This window comes from Sus scrofa, chromosome 3 (genome assembly GCF_000003025.6).
Source record: "Sus scrofa isolate TJ Tabasco breed Duroc chromosome 3, Sscrofa11.1, whole genome shotgun sequence".
Lineage (NCBI taxonomy): Eukaryota > Metazoa > Chordata > Mammalia > Artiodactyla > Suidae > Sus > Sus scrofa.
Window position 1 is genome coordinate 103,137,446 of NC_010445.4, and position 23,698 is coordinate 103,161,143.

Here is a 23,698-nt window from a genome sequence, read left to right on the forward strand (position 1 = left end):
ATAATTTCTTTTGGATGACTTTTTGGGGATTTATTTTGTGTTTGGATGCATATTGATACTTTTTAGGTGAGTTTTATTATGTTTTAATCGATATATGTTTTACTTCCTGAATAGGAGACATTTTGAAAATGTTAGTATTAGAGATAAAGTGAAATGATAGATATCATCATTAAAGCTTGTTTGGGGCTCTTTTCTTTCTTTCTTTTTATGGCCATACCTGCAGCATATGGAAGTTCCCAGGCTAGGGGTCAAATTAGAGCTGTAGCTGCCAGCCTACACCACAACCACCAAAATGCCAGATCCCAGCCCCTTCTGTGAACTACACCACAGCTTGTGGCAACACTAGATCTTTAACCCACTGAGTGAGGCCAGGGATCGAGCTTGCATCCTCACAGAGACAACATCAAGTCCTTAATCCAGTGAGCCACAGTGGGAACTCCTAGGGCTCTTTTCCTCTACTTTCATTTGTAATGTATGTTTTATAGATGCATGACTTTGTATTTTTGTTTTTTTTTGTTAGGACCATCTGTCGTTCGTTATCATCTGCCCAAGATGTTGTTATTGTGGCGAAATGTTTTTCCTCGTTCTTTAAAGGAGTTGGAGGCTGAGAAAGCCCGAGGCGATTCATTTACCTGGCAGGTAACATTGGAAGGTCGTGCTGGAGCTTTATGTGGTAAGAACTAAAAAGATTGCACTTTTAGAATATTATTTTGTAAGTAAAATATTTGTGAAGTGAAAGAAAATCACTACTGCAAATTTTTATTTTAATATATAATGATGAATTTGTCAACTTTTAGATTTAGAAAGAAATTTTATAAACAATCTATACCAGTTTACTAATTTTGTAATAAAAATGAAGCTGGGACTCTGAAAAGGAGGTTAGAGTTAGTGATCAAACAGGAACTAGAGACCCAGTCTTTTAATTCCTGGTTATTGTGGTCTTCCACCTGAGGAAACACTAGATCACTATAAAAATAAGGCCTGGTGCCTATTTAAAGGAAAAAGAAACTATGGATTAACAAGGTTATTGAGTTCACAGTTAGTCTTTTCATTTTGGACAAATAGCTATTTTTCTCCTATCATTATTGAATTTGCAAAAGTAGATACATTTTTTTGAGATACCAGCGTTTTATTTTATTTCCTTAGGGCCACGCTTGTGGCATATGGAAGTTCCCAGGCTAGGAGCTGCAGCTGCTAGCCTACACCACAGCCATAGCAACACCAGATCTGAGCCGCATCTGCAACCTATACTGCAGCTCACAGCAATGCCAGATCCTTAACCCAGTGAGCAAGGCCAGGGATTTAACCCACATCCTCATGGATACTAGTAGGATTCTTAACCTGTGATTCACAATGGGAACTCTGAGATAGCAGCATTTTGAAAAGTATGAGATAAAGTTTTTGTTTGGGAGTCAGCAGCTTAATAGGAAAAACTCAAGTTTTATTTTGTTTGTGAACTAGAGTTACACTAAAAGACCCTCTCCTTTTTTGCTATATCTAAGGGTGAAAAGTGCTTTTTTTTCCAAACTGAGGGAGACAGATGTACACTTAACCATAAGGGCACCAAGGCAAACTGTTAGTTTTTTTACCCCACACATCTAAGCGCTGTCTTAGTCTTAGATCTACTGCTGAAGAGCTGATAGATGTTCCTTCTCACTGGATTCATTATGCTTATTTTTTCTGTTCTGCAACAGCTTTCTTTGTGGCCATGTGAATTCTCTGTCACAGAAATCTCCCTAGTAGATATATCTTCCCTCCCTCCTTTGCTGTCCACTCTTATTCTTTATTTATGACTTGTATCTAGAATTGCAATTGGTTCTTCTTTTGGTTTGGCCTGGGTTTAGAACCTTACATTTTGTAACAACTAAAAACGTAGGTAGCTTTTATGTAAGTTATTAAATTTATTCACCCTCACAAAAGCTGCTTCAAATCTGTCCTTTTTAAATTTTTATCTAGCAATGAGAAGTTTTGTTGCACATTGTCCTGAACTCCTAACAGAAGATGTGATTAGAAAATTGATGACCCCTATTGAATGTGCCATGACTATGATGTCACAGTAAGTAAGCAGTTATGATATGTTAACATCCAATTTTGTATATTTATAAATAGCAGTCTTTTGTGCTTCCCTTTAATATCATAGAGGAAACATAAAACTTTATGTGTGTGAAATGACTTTATAAATTGCAGTAGGAGTTCCTGCTGTGGTGCAGTGGGTTAAGAATTCAACTGCAGTGGCTCTGGTTGCTGTAGAGGTCCTGGTTCGATCCCTGGCCCCAGCACAGTGGATTAAAGGATCTAGCATTGCCCCAGCTGTGGTGTAAGTGACAGCTGCAGCTCTGATTCAGTTCCTGACCCAGGAACTTCAATGTACTGTGGGTGGGGCCATTAAAAAAAATTGTAGTAGTGGTGTGGATTGAAACAAAATTGTATTTTATAGTGTCTGTGAGTAATAGAAAGATCACAACATAAACTGAAAGGAAAATGTAAAACTTTGTACAATGTTGTTGGAAAAAAGTGTAATGGCTATTCTGGTAAACTGGTACTCACTATATACTTTTGATATTTTAGCATTCCATCTGTAATTAAAACCCATGGAGCTCATCTGAAAGCTAGTGCTGCAATGGTCCGATTAAGACTTTATGATATCTTAGCTTTGTTACCTCCAAAAACTTATGAAGGTAAATAAAATTTGTGGATGTCTAATAAAAATTCTTCAACATACCTTTCTAGTTCTTCACAATATCAGAGTTCTGACAGTGGCTTTCTCACTGACTCATTGTATAAAGGCAGGCCACAATTTTCCTTTTCTTTGAATGGAGGAACTAATACTTGTTGAGCACTACTGTGTTCCAGGTCCCATTCCAAGCCCTTTACATGTATTAGCATCTTTGATTCTAACCACAACCTTATGAGGCTAAAATTCAGCTCTGTATGAAGATGAAGAATCTTGGGTACTTAGAGATAATGTAACTTGCACAAGTCTGAGAGGTAGTAAGTGGCAGAGCTTGGATTCAAACCTAGATGGTTCATCTTTAAAGTCTGTGCTTTTAATGACTATCTTGTTAGGATATAGCCAATAATTTAGGAATCTGGGGGGAGAATAGTAATAATATACTTTTGCAGAAATCAAATATTATATAAAATGTTAACATTAAAATAAATCATTGATTTGTTTCCATTGCAACCATGCTCAAGAATTTTGATGTAGTCTGGTTCAGTGTTAGCAAATTTTTGGATAATTAACAGTAAATACTAATCATATCATATTTAATATATTTAAAATAAAGAATATTTACTTGAGTTTTTAATTGTTTTTAATAATTTGGGCTAAAAGGCCTAATAGAATAACAAAAAAGAATTGCCAGTATTGTATATTAAAACAAGTATTAAAATGTTAAAATACTGATTTGTTTAAAAAAGAAAAGAGGGATTTAATTATTTTATTCCTGTTGAACATATTGCTACTCTTTGTGGGGAATGATTGTCATTTTCATAAAAAGTATTCTTTTTAATCTGATCTGAATCTCTGTTTTTTAGGATCTTTCAATGCACTTCTTAGAGAACTGGTAGCAGAATTCACTTTGACTGACAACTCAGCCAATACAACTACTTCGCTGCTCAGATCCCTCTGCCACTATGATGATAGCGTTCTTCTTGGTTCCTGGCTTCAAGAAACTGATCATAAGTCAATTGAAGACCAGGTAGGAGACCATACAGTGAAATGAAATACTAGCTTGATCAAATCAATGGTACTATTACACGTTGTCATTTTTTTAAAATTATTTTTTCTTTTTTGGATATAACCATGGCATATGGAAGTTCCCGGTTTAGGGACTGAATCCAAGCCTCAGCTGCAACTTACACCACAACTGCGGCAATGCCAGATCCTTAACCCACTGTACCAGGCCAGGGATTGAACTCTAGCTGCTGCAGAGACAACACCAGATCCTTAACCTACTGTGCCAAAGCAGGAACTCCTACGCATTGTCATTTAGAAAGAAAATATTGTAGACTACAGTTTAATTTTCATTAAGCCTTCTTAGAAATTTAAATATACCTTCCTACTAATGTATAAATAATGAAAAAATGGCAAGCGGCAATAGTTAGGGTTTGGCGAATTGTCTTTATTTAATATTATTTGTATTTAGGTCCCCTGTGGTTGCTGTGGCAAGGATCAGTTTTGACTGGCTTTTGGGCTGTTAGTGCCTGGTTTTGGTTTAGCTTGTTTTGTGACAGATTAAAGAGGAATAGGATTTAGTAGGTTGAAGATTTAGAACCTTTTTTGCCCACTGAAAACCTTATTTCTTTATTTTTAATTTTTTAAATGATTTTTATTTTTTCCATTGTAGGTGGTTTACAGTGTTTTGTCAATTTTCTACTGTACAGCAAGGTTACCCAGTTACACACATATATATATATACATACTTTTTCTCACATTACATGCTCCATAATTAGTGACTAGATATAGTTTCCAGTGCTGTACAGCAGAGAAAACCTTATTTCTTACGCATTTTTTATTTTTTTAAATTTATTTTATTTTTTGTTTTCTCTAGGGTTATACCCATGGCATATGGAGGTTCCCAGGCTAGGGATCTAATTGGAGCTGTGGCCGCTGGCCCATGCCAGAGCCACAGCAACATGGGATCCGAGCCGCTTCTGCAACCTACACCACAGCTCATGGTAACGCCGGATCCTTAACCCACTGAGTGAGGCCAGGGATCGAACCTGCAACCTCATGGTTCTTAGTCAGATTCATTAACCACTGAGCCACGATGGGAACTCCTATGCACTTTTGAAAGAGTTACTAAAGGCCTCTTTTAAAAATTTTTTGTGGGTTTAAGTTACTACTGGTATTATTTTGCTTACACATTTTAGGGTGTGTACCATAAAAATGAAGAAGACTTTTTTTAAAATATGTGAAGTATTGTGACTTTTTTAAATGAGCAAAGTATATTTTTATCTATTTAAAAATTTTCAGATACAATCATTCTGCTCTTTTTTTTTTTTTTTTTTTTTTTTTGTCTTTATGCTATTTCTTGGGCCGCTCCCGCGGCATATGGAGGTTCCCAGGCTAGGGGTCGAATCGGAGTGTAGCCACCGGCCTACACCAGAGCCACAGCAACGTGAATCGCGGAATCCGAGCCGTGTCTGCAACCTACACCTCAGCTCATGGCAACGCCGGATCGTTAACCCACTGAGCAAGCGCAGGGACCGAACCCGCAACCTCATGGTTCCTAGTTGGATTCGTTAACCACTGCGCCATGACGGGAACTCCCATTCTGCTCTTTTATTGTTACCTTTTCTCTCTCCTCCAATGTTTTATTTTTCATGCCCAGTACTTGGTAAGTGAATTTCCCAAATTAGATTTTGAATGATTTTTATGTCCTTTGCAGCTCCAGCCAAACAGTGCATCTGGAAGTGGGGCTCTGGAGCATGATCCATCTTCCATTTATTTACGAATACCTGCTGGAGAAGCTGTGCCTGGGCCTCTTCCTCTTGGAGTTTCAGTCATTGATGCCTCTGTGGCTCTTTTTGGTGTAGTGTTTCCTCATGTTTCTTATAAACACCGGTTAGTATAAAGTCAATCAGGTAATTTTAGTTAAATGTAAATGATTTTGAAGCAGATTTTCCTAATCCAGTTAACAATGCAATAAGAAGAACTATTATTTAAACAATAGCCTTATATACATAATAACATAAGTGGCACATAATAAAAAAATTGCATGTAAACTCCGCATAATTTGAAACTGTTTTTAAGATTTGACCCCTTGCACTTGCATCTGATATTCACCATATTGTGAACTTGGTCTTATAACAAAGTTTTCATTATAACAGTTAGTTAGCCAGTTTATAAGTAGGTTTGCCTATGTCTTTAATTAGTGACATCAGTTTTCCAAGTCTTTTGTTTTTGTTACTGAGGAAGTAAATGGATGAGAAGTTTATTCTCTAGTAACACTGTCAGATAAAATCTGGAACTTGGAACACTAAAGTAACTGATTATTTTTGCAGTAGTAGCAGTTTATTTGCCATACTTTATGTCCACACACACTGTAAGCTTAGTAGACATTTTATATATTTATGGTAAAAGTAAAAATGAATTAATGCAAGATCACAGATAGATCAAGTTTTATAAACTGCTTTGAAAATGTTGTAGTTGTATAGAAAAGATAACATCTTGAAATGTGTAGGTTACATTTTTAATTGCTTTTTTTTGGTCTTTTTTTTTTTGCCTTTTCTAGGGCTGCTCCTTTGGCACACAGAGGTTCCCAGGCTAGGGGTCTAATCGAAGCTGTAGCTGCTGGCCTACACCAGAGCCATGGCAACTCGGGGTCCGAGCGGTGTCTGCGACCTACATCACAACTCATGGCAACGCCAGATCCTTAACCCACTGAGCGAGGCCAGGGATTGAACCCGCAACCTCATGGTTCCTAGTCCGATTCATTAACCACAGCCACGATGGGAACTCCTTTAATTGCTTTTTAATTTGAGGGGAAAGTTTTAAATATTTAACTTTACTGAGATATCTTTAAAAAACATTTGGTTGCCACATAAATATTAAAGATTGTTAAAGATGAAAGAATCTTATAAAGTATCTACTTCAATATCCTTGTTTTAAATCTCAGGAAATCTAGGTCTAAGAGTTTGCTGTTTCAAAATAATACAGCCAGTTATGAGACCTGTAACTAGAATCCAGGATTATCTTAACTTTATTAAATGACTTTTGTAGAACAAGACAAATTAAAAATAAATTCTATTAAAATATAATATATATTGGTGTTCCTGTCGTGGCGTAGTGGAAACAAATCCAGCTAGGAACCATGAGGTCACAGGTTTTGTCCCTGGCCTTGCTCAGTGGGTTAAGGATCTGGCATTGCTATATGTGTATATATTATGTATAACATAAATATGCAGGGATGGAAAAATCAGTGAACAATTTATGAAAAGTTGATAGGCTGGAGTACATTTCACAGAGACCATGTTTTGATAATAGAAAATGCTCATTGTACAATGTCAAATGAAGGTAAGAGGCAAGAATTGTTCCCAGTTGGTTTGGGTGTTTTTGTTTGTTTGTTTGTTTTTTGAGGGTGTGGTGCTGCACTTGGAGCACACAAAATTTCCCAGGCCGGGGATCGGGGATCGAACCTGCACCATAGAAATAACCAGAGTTGCAGCAGTGACTGCTAGCTCCCTAATCCACTGAGCCACCAGGGAACTCTTCCAGTTGAGATATTTTAAAATATGTAAAAATGTTCAATGGTTGTTTCTAGGTGGTAACTTTTTGTTAGTATTTTTCTTTTTTTTTTTTTTTCTTTTTCTGCTTTTTAGGGCTGCACCTGTGGCATATGGACGTTCCCAGGCTAGGGGTTGAATTGGAGCTACATCTGCTGGCCTATACCACAGCCACAGCAACGTGGGATCCAAGCTGCATCTTTAACCTACACCACAGTTCACAGCAATGCCAGATCCTTAACTCACTGAGCAAGGCCAGGGATGGAATCTGTGTCCTCATGGATGCTAGTCAGATTTGTTTCCGCTGAGCCATGATGGGAACTCCTCCCACTATTTTTCAAATTAAAAGAAATACATTATTATATAGTAAGGAAAAATTTTTTTAAGTTATGTGTTTGAGGTCAGTTATCCACAAATGATAGTTTAATGGCACTTCAGAGACTGTGTGCTTTTCATGTGTGTGCTGGAAAGCATTGTGAACAATGCCCTGCTTCTTCACCATCGATATGGGTCTGTGTCAGGGTAGATGTACAGGTGTCCACTTCAACGCCAGGTACCCCTAACTGGAGTTCCTGCTGGAGACTAGATGATTTCTTCATATGTGATTTTTGAAGAATTCTTTGACGTGAAACCTATGGCCTATTATAAACTGAGTTTAAATCCTTACATTGGCCTCAGGGAGGTTTTGATATCTTATTTTAGGTCATAGTTATCTTAGTACTAAATCCTATTTCCCTGGGTTCCTTTGCCCCACTCCTTTTCTTTTTAGAAGAATCTGATATGACTGCATTCTCTTTAATCAGCATAATCTCAAATGTCTGTGGGTTTTTGGTCTGGTAACTATCTCATTTTATTTATTTATTTTAGGTTAACTATCTCATTTAAAAATTTTGAAATATTCAAAAAAACTAATTCACCTCTGGTTTTTCGCTTTTAACAAAATGACCAAAGCTAAATTAAAAGAAAAAAAAATTCCCAGCTAGCTCAAAGATAGGACATGAGGTACTATTTTTTTCTACGTGAGAGTGGTTTTTTTTTTTTTTTTTTTTTTTTTTTTGTCTTTTGTCTTTTTGTTATTGTTGTTGTTGCTATTTCTTGGGCCGCTCCCGCGGCATATGGAGGTTCCCAGGCTAGGGGTCCAATCAGAGCTGTAGCCACCGCCCTACGCCAGAGCCACAGCAACGCAGGATCCGAGCCGCGTCTGCAACCTACACCACAGCTCACGGCAACGCCGGATCGTTAACCCACTGAGCAAGGGCAGGGACCGAACCCGCAACCTCATGGTTCCTAGTCGGATTCGTTAACCACTGCGCCACGACGGGAACTCCGAGAGTGTTTTTAAGCAGAAAGAAATTATGCCACGTTTTAAAGTTTCCAACTTAAAAATCTTCCGCAGAGATTCACAATTAATGATGATTATTCTATTCAAGAAATCTCCAGCACCTCCTTTTCATGAAGTACTTTGTTGCATACTGGCATTAATGTTGAAGAGCACTGGAATTATGACCTTTTTGTTGCTAATTGGAACTTAATATTAGTTTGTTGTCTGTGCCAGTTGGTAGTTAGATATCCATATATTAATTCAGGAGAACATATGGTTTGGACCAGGGAATGAAATAGAAAAGAGATTAACACAGGGCATTATTGGTTAAACAGCTAGCTTATACCATTCTTATCTCTGTTTTGAGCCATGTTTGAATAAAAAGTTTTGCCAATGTATCTTTATTCTATTGTTACAGATTACAAATGTTGGATCACTTTGCAGAATGTGTTAAACAAGCCAAGGGTGTTCGCCAGCAGGCTGTGCAGCTTAATATCTTTACAGCTGTTCTCAGTGCACTAAAGGTACTTATTTTTAAAACACAGTAAATATTCTGAACTAAGATTGTAGTTAATGCTTTTAATATAGTAACTCAGGCATATCTAGACTGTTATGTTCATATGTATGGCTCTTGATAACTGTACTTTCATATTTATTTAAATTACTGGAAACTTTATATTAGGCTCTTTATAATTAAATAAATATTTTTATATTTTAGTCATGTTAAAATTCATATTTTGATTTGACCTCTCAGATTTTACAAGTGCCAGTATATTCTTTCAGAATTTCCAAACATGCCTGGCAAATGAAACCTGACATTTTATTGAAGGCTAACTAGATAAAGCTTAAGTTTGATTTGTGGTTTAGACCATAAATCAGGAGAGGCTGTGTTTATTATATAGTTGAAGGAATGCTACATTTAGGGATTGCATTTTGGTTTGGCTGCTCAGTAGATTTCTGTCTTGTATAATTCCTTTGACCTTTTTTGAACCTCAGATTTTACAGGTATGAAGTGAAATAACTCTGCCTGTGTCTCAGAGTTCATGCACTGTGCTGGGCAGCTTATAGCCTCTCATGATGTATTTGAAGACTTCATATTATTCAGCATTTAGCTTATTATAAGCTATTACTGATTTAAAATAAAAGAGCAACAAATACAAGTGTTTAAATGGGCGTGAATTAATCACATTTTATAAACATCAGGGAAAAGAGATGTAGGGATTGATTATACAGATAAAGATTGGTACCATTTATACAGTCATTAGTATATGCCCTTTTTAGAGACCAGCAGCTACCAACATCTCAGTTTTTTAAAAAAGGAGTGGGGTAGTCATGGTTTCTCGCAGAGTTGGAAGGCTGGTGGACAACTGTAATATTGCTGTACAGTACACTTTTCTTCATAGATGTGCTCACTAGTGCCTCTGCTATAGTTAGCATTTTCCCTAGACACCATGACGTAGATTTTCGCTCTCAAGTAAGTAATTTAAATTCCAGGGCAGTAAGTGTAGCTAGAACAGAGATATTGCCATTTAATATGATGAATACACTGTATCAGCATTCAGTTACCTCATTTTGTCTTCAGGTATATATTGGATATACTCGTTATAGCATAGTTATCATCTCTGGAATTTTTATATTAATATATCAAAGTTTCATACTCATCAGGCCTTTTCCCTCCTTGGAGTTACAGTGATAAATTTCAATCAGTTAAATAACAGTTGATTTAATAATACAATGTCCTTTATATATGAAAACAATTTTTAATATTTGTCTTTGGACAGAGATACTCTCAGGGATTGTTGGTTTTAGGGCTGATTCAGTTATAACTATGTTATATATCATATAATGAAATCATGCTTATGAAAGTGATTACTGTCTAATAGGTATTGGTTCTAGGCATAGTATATGCATGCAAAAGTTGACTGAAAAAAATAGTATGTGAAGATAAATGTATATTTACAAAGTTTGCTGCCCTGTTTTTTCCTTTTTTCTTTTTTAATAACCATAGGGCTTGGCTGAAAACAAAAGTACCTTAGGACCTGAGGAAGTTCGTAAATCTGCTCTGACACTGGTTATGGGGGCTCTTGACAACCCAAACCCCATCTTACGATGTGCAGCAGGGGAGGCTCTTGGAAGAATGGCTCAGGTGGTTGGAGAAGCAACTTTTATTGCTAGAATGGCCCAATACAGCTTTGACAAGTAAGTGGGTCTCTTTATCAGTAATTACATTTCTCTCATAGCCAAAGATGTCTTTTAAATAATCAGTAATTGTTAACGGGACTAGGTTTTCCACATAGTAGATACTTTCATTGTGGTGCAGGATTCTTTTTCAGTTCTTGAATGTTATGTAATGGAATCAAGAGGATTGTTAATAAGGACTTCTCTCAGTTATGTATACTTTGCTCTGAAGTCCTTTGATCTCTACTCCACCTCCCCATTATTCTTTCTGTTAATTTTTAGTTTTTTGGAATAAGCCATTCTTTTTTCTAACTACTACCAAATTTACATCTCTTAAATTATCCCTGAAATAGGATAAATTAGGTTTTAAGAATTCCTTGGCATATTAATTTAAAAAGGGTGATCTCGGAGTTCCCGTCGTGGCGCAGTGGTTAACGAATCCGACTAGGAACCATGAGGTTGTGGGTTCGGTCCCTGCCCTTGCTCAGTGGGTTAACGATCCGGTGTTGCCGTGAGCTGTGGTGTAGGTTGCAGACGCGGCTCGGATCCCGCGTTGCTGTGTCTCTGGCGTAGGCTGGCAGCTACAGCTCCAATTAGACCCCTAGCCTGGGAACCTCCATATGCCGCGGGAGCAGCCCAAGAAATAGCAACAACAACAACAACAACAACAACAAAGACAAAATACAAAAAAAAAAAAAAAAGAAAAGAAAAGAAAAAAAATAAATAAAAAGGGTGATCTCAGATCTGAATAAGCATGATTAAGATGATAAATGCACTTTTTATTGACGGTTGTTAATCAGGTACTCAGAGAAGGTGAAAACTAGAATGGTCAAGAACAGACACTTGAATTGTGTAAATTATTCATTCTTAACTATTGTGTATTTTGAGTACTAATTATACCAAACTATATAGTAATTATTAACGAGAGAGGGGTTGGGAGAAGCAGTGGTTGTGAAGTAGTGGTTTTGAAGAAGTATTTTCTGAACTCTTGCATATCTAAGAATGGCTGTCCTTATCTTCACACGTGAGTGGCAGTTTGACTGGTTTTAGGATAATGCTCCAGTGTATTGTTTACCTTGCTGAGGATAACATGAGCAGGCAGAACATAGTTAAAGTATTCCCAGACACTTAATCTTCTACAGGATGACTTTGATTATTTTCTAGCAATAGATTAGCTCTACTTTTTCCAAGTATTTCATCGATCCTGAATTGTTTTTAAGGAAAATTTGTAGCATTGAAATTCTTGTATTAGAAAGGAAGGAAGGACCTTAGGAACTTTGAAAGAGAAAAAGCAAATTGAACCAAAAGTAAGTAGAATAAACCAAATTATAAAGGTAAAAACAGGAGTCAGAGAAAAGAGAAAACAGAAAAACAGTAGAGAAACTCAATGAAACCAAAAGCTGGTTTTTTGAAAAGAGCCATAAAATTGATAAACCTTTCATCTGAATAAATAAAAGAAAGAGACACACATAAAAACACCATATCAGAAATAAAAGAGCTTATCACTGGAGGTTCTAGAGGCATTAAAAGGATAATAAGGAAATACTGTAAGCAGCTTTATGCCCATAGTTTATTTGAGATAGATGAATTCTTTGAAAGACACAAGCTAGTAAAGCTCATGCGAGAAGAAATAGATAATATGAATAACTTGGTATCTATGAAAGAAATTAAATTTACAGTTTAAAACCTGCCCTCGAAGAGAACTCCAAGACCAGATGGCTTCCTGAGTAAATTTAACCAAATATTTAAGGAAGAATAATACCAATTCTAAAATAATAATAATACCAATTCTATTAAGACTCTTCTAGAAAAGTGCACAAGGAGGGAATACTATCCAACTCAGTCCAGCTTGACCCTGACACCAAAACCAAAGACATTGCAAAGAAAGCTTAGTCTTTGTCATGAGCATAAACACAAAAAGTTCAACAAAATGTCAAATCTCACTACATTTTTAAAGGATAATTCATTACCACCAAGAGGCATTTGTCCCAGGTATACAGATTGATTTAACATTGAAAATCAGTGTAATTCAACATATTAAGAAAATTCGGAAGATATTTCATATGATCATCATATTAGATGCAACAGAAGCATTTTAATAGTATTCAGTATCCATTCATGATAAAAATGCTCAGCACACTAGGAATTTCAGAAGAGAGATCTCGAATCTGATAGTGCATCTACAAAAATCTACAACAAATGTCATACTTAATGAACAAGACTGAATGTTTTCCCTCTAAAACAAGGTAAAGATGTTTGCTTCCTCCACTTCTGTTCAGCAGTGTACTGCCTGTCCTAGGCAACCTTATACTGGATGTGCAATAAAGCAAGCAAGAGAAATGAAAGGGCTTTCCACAGAAAAGAAAATCATGGACTTGGAGAACAGACTTGTGGTTGCCAAGAGGGAGAGGGAGGGAGGGGGATGGATTGGGAGCTTGGGAGTTTGGGGTTAATAGATGCAGAGTATTGCCTTTGGAATGGATTAGCAATGAGATCCTGCTGTGTAGTACTGGAAACTATGTCTAGTCACTTATGACGGAGCATGATAATGGGAGAAGAAAGAATCTGTACATGTATTATGTAACTGGGTCATCATGCTGTGCAATAGAAAATTGACAGAACATTGTAAACCAGCTATAATGGAAAAAAATTGTTATATAAACTTAAAGAAAATAGAAAAAAGTTACAAATAAAAATGCATTTACTCTCCCTTTTGTATTTATCTATCTACTTTTCTTTACTCTTACTCTTTAAAAAAAAAGAAGAAATGAAAGGGATACAGATTACAAAGGAAGAAGTAAAACTATCTTTCTTCTAAATGAAATTTGTATGGTGGGAGTTCCTATTGTGGCTCAGCATGTTAGGAACCTGACTAGTATCCATGAGGATGCAGGTTCAATCCCTGGCCTGGCTTAGTGGGTCAAGGATCCTGTGTTGCCTTGAGCTATGGTGTAGGTCACAGACGTGGCTTGGATCTCATGTTGCTGTGGCTTAGGATAGCAGCTGCAGCTGTGATTCGACCCCTAGCCTGGGAACCTCCATATGCCGCAGGTGCAGCCCTAAAATAGCAAAAAAAAAAAAAGAGAAGTTGATATTTTAATATTTTGGATACATTGAATTAAATAAAATTTATTAAAATTAACTTCACCTGTTTCTTTTTTACCTTCTATAATGTGGTGAGTAGAATATTTAAGATGAAATATGTGGCTTATGTTCCTGGACACCTCAGTTCTGTATTATGATTATATGGTGGTTACATACTATATGCAGTTGTCAGAACACATTTTAGTGTACACTTAAAATGGATGCATTTTATTGTATATAAATCCATCTCAGTAAAGCTTACTTTTAGAAATAATACATAATACGTCCTTCTTATATTTTTTAATTCATTAAATATATATTTCACATAGAAAAAAGACTGGCTCATTTTAAAGATGTTCAAGTCATAATTACAGGGAACTTCTTAAATGAAAGTTAAAAGCATTTCCTATAATTCTCTGACTATAAATATCCTTTTTTTATGTATTTTGAAAACCAATTTTAAAAGCTATTCTTTTATTTAAAAAACCAATGGTAAAAATACATTTCAAATGGCTCTTGTCTTCTCAAGTTGTAGTTCTTTCACATTTTCTCTAAAATTAAGGTAGGCTTTATTCAGTGAGATGTATAACTCTAACCAACCATTTAAAATTAAATCTCTAACTCTTATTAGTGAGTAAAGAAGGAAGTAATCATGATTATAATCTTTTCTGATTTCCAAAATAAATACCTTTTATTGTCTGATTCAGCATAAGCTTGTATTGACATTAAGAAAATAGAGAAAACAATCCCTAAAGCCCCTGACTCTTTTCCAGATTGAAATCAGCTCGAGATGTTGTATCCAGAACTGGCCATTCATTGGCTCTGGGTTGTTTGCATCGTTATGTTGGTGGTATTGGCTCAGGACAACATCTGAAGACCAGTGTCAGCATTTTATTGGCTCTAGCACAGGATGGAACATCCTCTGAAGTACAGGTATGATCTTGATTTTTTATTATGAAATTTAAAAATATTACTTCTAGGGAAAGTATTTGTAAAAACTAGTAGTGATTCTAATGAATTGTTAGGAGAAATATCTTATGGTCTTTTTCTGTCATTTTGTTTTATGAGTATATAACAGGATTTTGTATTTGAACTTAATCCTAAAGTCTCTGTTTTATTCTGAGAATTTAACCCATTCACAACATCCCTTGAAGCATAATTTCTTACTGCCTTTTTTTTTTTTTTTTTTTTAGAGCCACACACCTGGCATATGGAGGTTCTCAGGCTAAGGGTCGAATCGGAGCTATAGCTGCCTGCGTACGCCACAGCCACAGAAACTTGGGATCCGAGCCACGTCTGCGACTTAGACCACAGCTCGTGGTAACACTGGATTCTTAACCCACTGAGTGAGGCCAGAAATCAAATCCATATCCTCATGGATACTAGTTGGATTTGTTTCCACTGCGCCACAATGGGAACTCCCATAATTTCTTTTTATTGTTTATTACTCTTTGTACATGTTTCCTTTTTTGTGTATTTCCTTACATTTGTTCGTTGATAAAATTTCTTTTAATAACTGTCCTCCTCTCTCTACTTCTATACTCTAACCCGAGTACAGTCATTGGTTATCTTTAATTTCTTTTAATCTTGAATCTTTGAATTTCTTTTCTTCTTTCTCCTTAAATACTTTACACAAAAATAGATACAGTGAGAAGGAAGAGCCTCATGTGAAATATCAAGCTCTTGCCTCTCATTGTAGGTGTATCTGTTTAACACTTCACATTGATACACCTGAAAATATTGAGCATTTGAATTCAGTAACATTCAACTCCTTGCTTCGTATTGGGTATTAGAAATTGGGCAAAGAGACAAGTTTAATTGCCATTACTGCCTGTCATCAGTTTGTTTATAAATGTGTTCTTTCACTGTTAGAAAAGGATGCAAAATCCATCAGAGACTTTTCAGTCTACCTGCAAGCTCAGTTTACCTTTGACTTTTTTTTTTTTTTTTTTTTTTTGGTCTTTTTGCCATTTCTTGGGCCGCTCCTGCAGCATATGGAGGTTCCCAGTCTAGGGGTCTAATCGGAGCTGTAGCCGCCAGCCTACACCAGGGCCACAGCAATGCGGGATCCGAGCCGCGTCTGCGACCTACACCACAGCTCACAGTAACGCCGGATCGTTAACCCACTGAGCAAGGCCAGGGATCGAACCCACAACCTCATGGTTCCTAGTCGGATTCGTTAACCACTGCACCACGACAGGAACTTCTACCTTTGACTTCTTTTTCTTGGTTGCGCCTGTAGTGAAACTTCCCTGGGCCAGGGATTGAACCTACCCAGCCCAAGCTGCTGCAGCGACAATGCTGGATACTTAACCCGCTATGCTCCAGCGGGAACTCCTGCCTTTGACTTCTTGGTAAAGGTTTCTAGCTGTGTAAGTCCTCAGAGGACTACAAACAAAGATAAATAATTTTAGAATTCCCTGGTATCCTAGTGGTTAAGGATCTGTCATTGTCACTGCTGTGACACAGGTTCAATCCTTGGTCTGGGGAACTCCTGCATGCCACAAGTGTGGCCAGAAAAAAAAAAAAAAAAAAAAAGAAATCAAGTAATCTTGTCTCTTAAGAGGTGCTATGCTGCTTTCTTCTTTTATGTCAAAGAGTAGGTGCTAGTTTTCTTTCCTTTGTCTTCACCTTTTTCTTAGCCCTCTCTTCTTTGCAGTAATGGCAATCAAACTTGTCTCTTTGCCCAATATTTTCAGGTGTATCAGTATGAAGTGTTAAATAGATATACCTACAATGAGAGGCAAGGGCTTCATATTTCACATGGAGGTTCCCAGGCTGGGGGTCCAAAAGGAGCTGTAGCCACCGGCCTACACCACAGCCACAGCAATGCCAGATCTGAGCCACTTCTATGACATACACCACAGCTCATGACAACGCCAGATCCTTAACCCCTGAGCAGGGCCAGGGATTGAACCTTTGTGGATACTAGTCAGGTTTGTTACCACTGAGGCACAATGAGAGCTCCCTTTTTTTTCCCAGTTTTCTACTGAACACTTAGTATAAATCCTGGGTGTTTGTTTTTTTAAAAAAAATACTTCTAGAATCTCCTTTGTGCCCTAATTACATTGCCTTAAAAATCCTTATGATAGGAGTTCCTACTGTGGCACAGTGGGTTAAGAATCTGACTGCAGCAGGTCACGTTGTTGCAGAGGAAGGGGTTTGATCCTGGCCTGGCACGTTAGGTTAAAAGGATCTGCCATTGCTGCAGCTGTGGTGAAGATTGCACCTGTGGCTCAGATTCAGTCCCTAGCCTGGGAACTTCTGAGTTCCATATGCTGTGGGTGCGGCCATTAAAAAAAATCCTTATGAGGAGTTCCCTTCATGGCTTAGTGGGTAAAGGAACATGACTAGGATCCATCAGGATGCAGGTTTGATCCCTGGTCTCGCCAGGGGGTTAAGGATCCGGCATTGCTGTGAGGTGTGGTGTAGGTCACAAATGTGGCTCGGATCTGGCGTGGCTGTGGCTGTGGCTGTGGTCAACACTACAACTCCAATTATACCCCCAGCCTGGGAACCTCCATGTGCTATGGGTAGGACCCTAAAAAGACAAAAAAGAAAAAAAAAAAAAATCCAGAGTTCCTGTCATGGCTCAGAGGAAACAAATCTGACTAGCATCCATAAGAACACAGGTTTCATTCCCGGCCTTGCTCAGTAGGTTAAGGATCTACCGCTGCCGTGAGCTGTGGTGTAGGTCGCAAATGTGGCTAGGGATCCTGCATTGCTGTGGCTGTGGTGTAGGCCAGCAGGTGCAGCTCCAATTGGACCCCTAGCCTTGTAACCTCCATATGCTGCAGGTGTGGCCCCCCCCCCCAAAAAAATTCTTACGATAGTTTTATTAAAATACTATAGACCTCTGTAGGTATAGAACATTGGTATTGGTATGGTCATTGTTTTATTTCAGTCTAGTTCTTTAGCAAAACTCCACAATACTGGTGATAAAGATAGATTTAATGTCCATAGCATCCACTAAATCATATGCTTATTACATAAGTCATTCTTTTTTGGAATTGTGAAACACATGTACATTATAATAGAGGAAATGGGTTCATCGTTGCAACTTTTTTTTTTCTGACACTCAAAGCCACATTGCAGAGGAACTTTAAACATAGTATTTGTATACCTGTCATTTTGGTTATTGGCCTCTGGTAGCTTACCATTTATTTCTTAATGTATTTTAAAATATTTCCAGATTATTAATTAAAAATTTTAAGTTAAAATATCAATTCAGTATACTTTATTACTTGCAACTAAAATAAATTTATATTTTATTCCAGACTTGGTCTCTTCATTCACTTGCTTTGATAGTGGATTCCAGTGGCCCAATGTATCGGAGCTATGTGGAGCCAACATTATCTCTAGTTCTTACCTTGCTGTTGACAGTTCCACCTTCACATACAGAAGTTCATCAGTGTTTGGGTAGATGCTTGGGTGCTATAATAACTACTGTTGGCCCTGAACTACAAGGTGAGTAAATTCACTTTAAACTAAAGAACTAAACAGGTAATTACTGTCCTTCAGTTTCCTGAATATCACCATCATGGCACCTAAAGAAATCTTATAATAATAATTACTATGTATTGAATGCTAGCAATTTACTCAACACCTGGAATTCTGCTTTTTACATGTACTATTTTATTTAATCCCTGCAACAAACCTGTGATATGAAAGTGCTTTTCGAAGTTTTGAGCGGAAGAAAAGTCTAAGTGAAATGATACTTCGAGCCCCATGACGTCAAAGATGAAAGTAGAGTTCCTTTAGCCTGGAGTGCCATCCATTTGTGTTCATGGACTTTAGCTTCCCTTTTTTTTTTTTTTTTTAAACACTAAAGAAGATAATTTTATCTAGTTTTTCTCTGGAGAAGTAAGCTCAGAGAAGAGAAGTAACCTGTCTAAAATTACTCAACTAAGGAATAGCAGATGTGTGATTCTAAGCTAAGGAATAGCAGATGTGTGATTCTAAGGCCCACATTCTTACCATGCACTTCCACTGAGTACTTCTATTAATGGTTAAACAGGTCAGAAAATTACTGTGAATACATGCAAAATATATACACCACTTTCAGAGGTTCCCTTTTTTCCCCCAACACTTATTAAAGCTTTCAATGAGTCAGTCTTTTTATGCATATTACCTCATTTAATTCTGACAACAATTCTGATAGAGATATTTCTCTCCATTTTACAGATTAAATACTGAGGCTGAGATAGGTTAACGTTCCTAGGGTTTCATATATATAGCCAGTGTGTAGTTGCAATTAGAAGGTAAAACTCAGATAAATTTCCTTTGCCTGTATTCTTGACCACTATGCTACGTGGCCTCCATTAGGACAGATATTTGAAAAAACAAGGAGGTGAAAAAAGAAAAGATCTTAAGGAAGAATGCTAGGAGTATGGGTATTTACCAAGTGCTTTTTGATATGAGGATGAGGCAGTGTGTATTTCAAACTAGAATATGACTCTTGTGACTGTGATTTTCTTGTTTGGTTTCTGTATGTATGTAAAATTATTTTATTTTGCATTGGTAAAAATTTTATAGCACTTATGTTTGGCAATTAAGACATTTTTGTCTAGACAGTATAAAATACTGCAATTTATTTTTCCTGACTATCTATGTAAAAATTGCTATTCATCTTATTAGGAAAATAGAATTTGACATTGTATAATAGATGTGGTATAATTGTTTGAACAGAGAATCAGAGAATGAAAAATCTTCTGGCTTTTTCCAATACAAAAATGGTGGGTTTAAAAGATAGTCTAGTTTATCAGGAGATAAATATATAGCTAGCTAAATCTAAGAGAGATGTATTATCATCATTCATAAACAGTTGTTTTGAAATCATTTCTATGGACTTTGCAAAATTTTTGTGTTCAAAACAATCTGAATAGTGATCAGAAAGATGGTTATTTATTTATCTATCTTAAAAGTGACTTCTTAAAAAATTGTTTTTTTGGCTGCAATTGCAGCTTGCAGAAGTTCCCAGGCCAGGGATCAAACCTGTGCCACAGAAGTGGCAACACTGGATCCTTACCCACTGAGCCCCAAGGAATTCCTCTGTTTTAAATTTCATTGACATGTACTTGACATACAGGATTATATTCATTTCATGTGTACAACTTGATATTTCAACATTTGAATGTATTGTTACCATGTTAAGTCTAGTAACTGTGTTACCATATAAAGTTATTACAGTGTTGTTGATGATATTCCCTTACATCCTTTAAAAAGTGACTTCCTTTTTAAGACTGGCTGTCAAGAAAAAGAACTTTGGGGATGATTTTCTTAAAATGGGGTGGGGGGGTTCCCTTGGGGTGCTATGGGTTAAGGTTCTGGCATTGTCACTATAGCAGCCTAGGTTGCTGCTGTGGTGAGGTTACAGTCCCTGGCCCAGGAACTTCCACATGCCATGGGTGCAGCCAAAAAAAAAATCTAAATAGGCAGGCTAGGCAAGTTAACTATGGGCTGAGTCTGCTCAGATGCCTTTTGGTGTTTTATTTATTTATTTTTAACAACCAATGAAATAAGAATAGTTTTTACATTTTTAAATGGTTATATACATACTTACATAATAGAGTAGATTTTGGCTCATGGCTAGAAAAATAAAAATATTTACTTCTGGCCTTTTAAGGAAGAGTTTGCTGACTCTTGTTCTGTAAGATTTTATTTGCTTTATAAAGATCTGTCAAAATATAAGGGGAGAAAAAGTAAGGGCATTTCTTAATAGTGAATTGGTTAAGCAGTTGCAGTACCTAAGCTAATAATAGAGCAAACATACCGGTTAATATAAATTCAACATAGTTATTCCTTTTCTTTATTTTTTATTTTTTTATTTTTTATTTTTTTGTCTATTTCTTTGGGCCGCTCCCGCGGCATATGGAGGTTCCCAGGCTAGGGGTCTAATCGGAGCTGTAGCCGCTGGCCTACACCAGAGCCACAGCAACGCAGGATCCAAGCCATGTCTGCAACCTATACCACAGCTCACGGCAACGCCAGACCCTTAACCCACTGAGCAAGGCCAGGGATAAAACCCACAACCTCATGGTTCCTAGTCGGATTCGTTAACCGAATCCGATGGTAACCACTGCACCATGACGGGAACTCCTATTCCTTTTTTTAAAATTGAAGTATAGTCGATTTATAATGTTGTGTTCATTTCAGGAGTACTTTTTTTTTTTTTTTCTTAAGAAAAAGGGGTTATTTAGAAGATAATTATTTTCGAGGAATATTTTGGTGATACTAATTAAATCATTGTATTTTATGATTTCTTTTACTTTGCTCCTAGGAAATGGAGCAACAATTTCCACAATCCGTTCTTCTTGTTTGGTGGGTTGTGCAATAACCCAGGACCATTCAGATTCCCTCGTCCAGGCAGCTGCTATATCTTGCCTTCAGCAGCTTCACATGTTTGCACCTCGACACGTCAATCTATCTAGCCTCGTTCCTAGCCTTTGTGTAAGTATAAAGCCATTTCATTCATTGTTTTATTTAGGGAGCCCCTAATTTGTTTCCCAAAAGATCAGACTAGACCACAGCAACAACAACAAAAAAAACTAAATTTCCTGGTTTATGCATTCTAGAGTTTCAGCTTCAGTAGTCATTTCATTGACTGTTCGTTTTATTCACTGATTTTCTTTTTCACCTTTTAAGAAATATTTTTTTTAAAAAAGAATAATCAACTGTGTATTTCTCAGCTAAGAATGCATCCTATTTTCAGTCTTTCCCAATCAGAATTTTATTTCCTAACATTTTCTTGGTGACTTTTAAGGATCTGTTGCTATCATCACAATTGTTAATTGATTCACTCAGCAAATAATTATTGAGAGCTTGCTATTGTCAGGAACCCTACAAAGTACTGGGGATACATTTGTGGGTGAGACAAAATGATGCCTCTGTCATTGTGGAGTTTATAGTTTACAAAGGAATATGGCCAACAGTGATTATTTATAAATAAGTGCTAATAAAGGCTACAGGAGAGGATATAACAGGAGGACCTGTCATAACCCAGGTATTCAGAAAGTATTTCCCCGAAAAAAATGACATGTAAAGTGTGAACTCTAAGATAAGTAGAGGTTACTTTGGGGAAAAGTGTGATATTGCAGTAGACAGCACTTACTTTTAGGGAGAGAGTAAACTATATGAGAGCCCCTGAGATGGAAAGGAGGGGATGCCTTTAAGGAACCATTTAGTCAGTGTGTTTAAGGCTGAGAGAGAAGGAGGGGAGGTGGGTCACAGAGGCACAGGATGAAGCTGGAAAGTTAGCCAAGTGAGAGAGCATGTGGACTTTCTAGATATATTAAAACTTCGGATTTTATTCTGCAGGTGATAGGGAACCACAGGGAAGTAACACAATCAGATTTGTACCTTTTCCATTTCAATCTTCCTGCCCAGTGGAGAATGGAATCTACAGGGTGGTAATTATGATGGTCTAAGGAGGAAGATGATAATGACTTCTCCAAGTTGGTAACAGTGGGAATGGGAAGAATAGATGGATTTGAGTGATGTTTAGGAGATAGGATGGATAGATTTTTGTTGATTCATTGGCTGTAAGGGAAAGGAAAGGATATGAGCCAGGTTTCTGACTTGAGCATATAGTAAGGAACTTCCTAAGACTGGCAACATTGGAATTGGAGAAGATTAGGAAGGAAAGATATCATTAATTCAGTTTTAGACATTTTGAGTAGTTAGTTTCATGGGCATGGAACTTGAAAATAATAAGTCTGGTTACAGAGGTAAACTTGAGAGACATGAGCATTTCAGTGTTAAGACATAGGAGATGAGATGGAGAGAGAGTGCTGAATGAGGAACCCAGCCTATAAAATTTAGGAAAAGAGAAAGAGTCAGCAAAAAAATGGGAAGAGCAGTCAGAGAGATTAAAGGAAAAATAGAAGTTGTGGTGTTCACAAGCGCCAGGTGGAGTAGAGGAGTGGTCACCACATCAACTACTGTTAAGAGGTCAAATGGAATGACAGCTACAGTGTGTCCTTGGACTTTTTGTCATATTATGTCCTTAACAAGAGCCCATCTGGTAGACTGGTATAAATGGAAGCCCAAATACATTGGGTTAAAGACAGAATATGAGCAGCAACTTGCTTCCAGAGGTTTGACTGTAAGGGAGAGGACAGAGGACAATAGGTCAAGGGGGTGATGAGATCAAAAGAGACACTTAATTCTCCTTCAACAGTGAGATGGAGGCAGGAGGATGGGAGAGTTAAAGGTGTAGGATAGAGAGGGAATAATTAATCATCCAGCGTTTCCATTGGGATCGTTTCCAGGACAAAAGAGGGAGATACCTCTTCTAGTGCAACTTGAAGAAAGGTGGAAAGGATGAGTGCAGACACAGATGGGTTTATGGATTTGGTGGCTGTTTCCAGGCTAGGGGTCGAATCAGAGCTGTAGCTGCTGATCTCCTGGCAATGCCATATCCTCCTGGCAATGCCATATCCTCAACCCACTGAGAGAGGCCAGGGATCGAACTCATGTCCTCATGGATACTAGTCGGGTTGGTTACTGCTGAGCCATGACAGGAACTTCCTGTGCTTTCTTAAATAAAAAGGAAGATCAAGTTCTGTGAGTGAGGGAGCAAAGAGGAGGGTCAGAAGCTTGATAAGAATGGGATGTGAGAGACTGAATTAACTGTAGAAATAGAGTCTGTGCTAGTTCCAAGGGTTCAGTAGAGGTTAGTGATCCTCTGGCTCCAACGTGTAATTTATGATGGTATCAGTTTACCTAGTTGTGAGATTTTTCTCTAGCACCTGTAAACATCTTGAATGCAGCCATAGAACAGCAGAGGTACTTTGATACATTCATCGTTGGACTTTGGCCAAGCAGATTCACTTAAATAACAGCACAATGGGGTCGGGAAGAATGTAATTAACCAGATAGTGCTGC

At 37.3% G+C, this 23,698-nt stretch overlaps 1 protein-coding gene across 2 annotated transcripts in view; it reads left to right on the forward strand.

Moving 5' to 3' along the window:
* HEATR5B (HEAT repeat containing 5B) overlaps window positions 1-23,698 on the forward strand; it is a 118,529-nt gene that overhangs the window by 25,424 nt on the left and 69,407 nt on the right. For both annotated transcript variants that reach the window (XR_002342772.1, XM_003481246.4), the window contains exons 12-21: window positions 521-673; window positions 1,957-2,056; window positions 2,569-2,678; window positions 3,538-3,701; window positions 5,394-5,569; window positions 8,970-9,075; window positions 10,560-10,750; window positions 14,587-14,746; window positions 18,091-18,280; window positions 21,093-21,262. Coding sequence is in view for 1 of the 2 variants with exons in the window: in XM_003481246.4 (XP_003481294.1) it covers window positions 521-673; window positions 1,957-2,056; window positions 2,569-2,678; window positions 3,538-3,701; window positions 5,394-5,569; window positions 8,970-9,075; window positions 10,560-10,750; window positions 14,587-14,746; window positions 18,091-18,280; window positions 21,093-21,262 (1,520 nt within the window). In the remaining variant the exon portion in view is untranslated. The remainder of the gene's footprint in view (window positions 1-520; window positions 674-1,956; window positions 2,057-2,568; window positions 2,679-3,537; window positions 3,702-5,393; window positions 5,570-8,969; window positions 9,076-10,559; window positions 10,751-14,586; window positions 14,747-18,090; window positions 18,281-21,092; window positions 21,263-23,698) is intronic.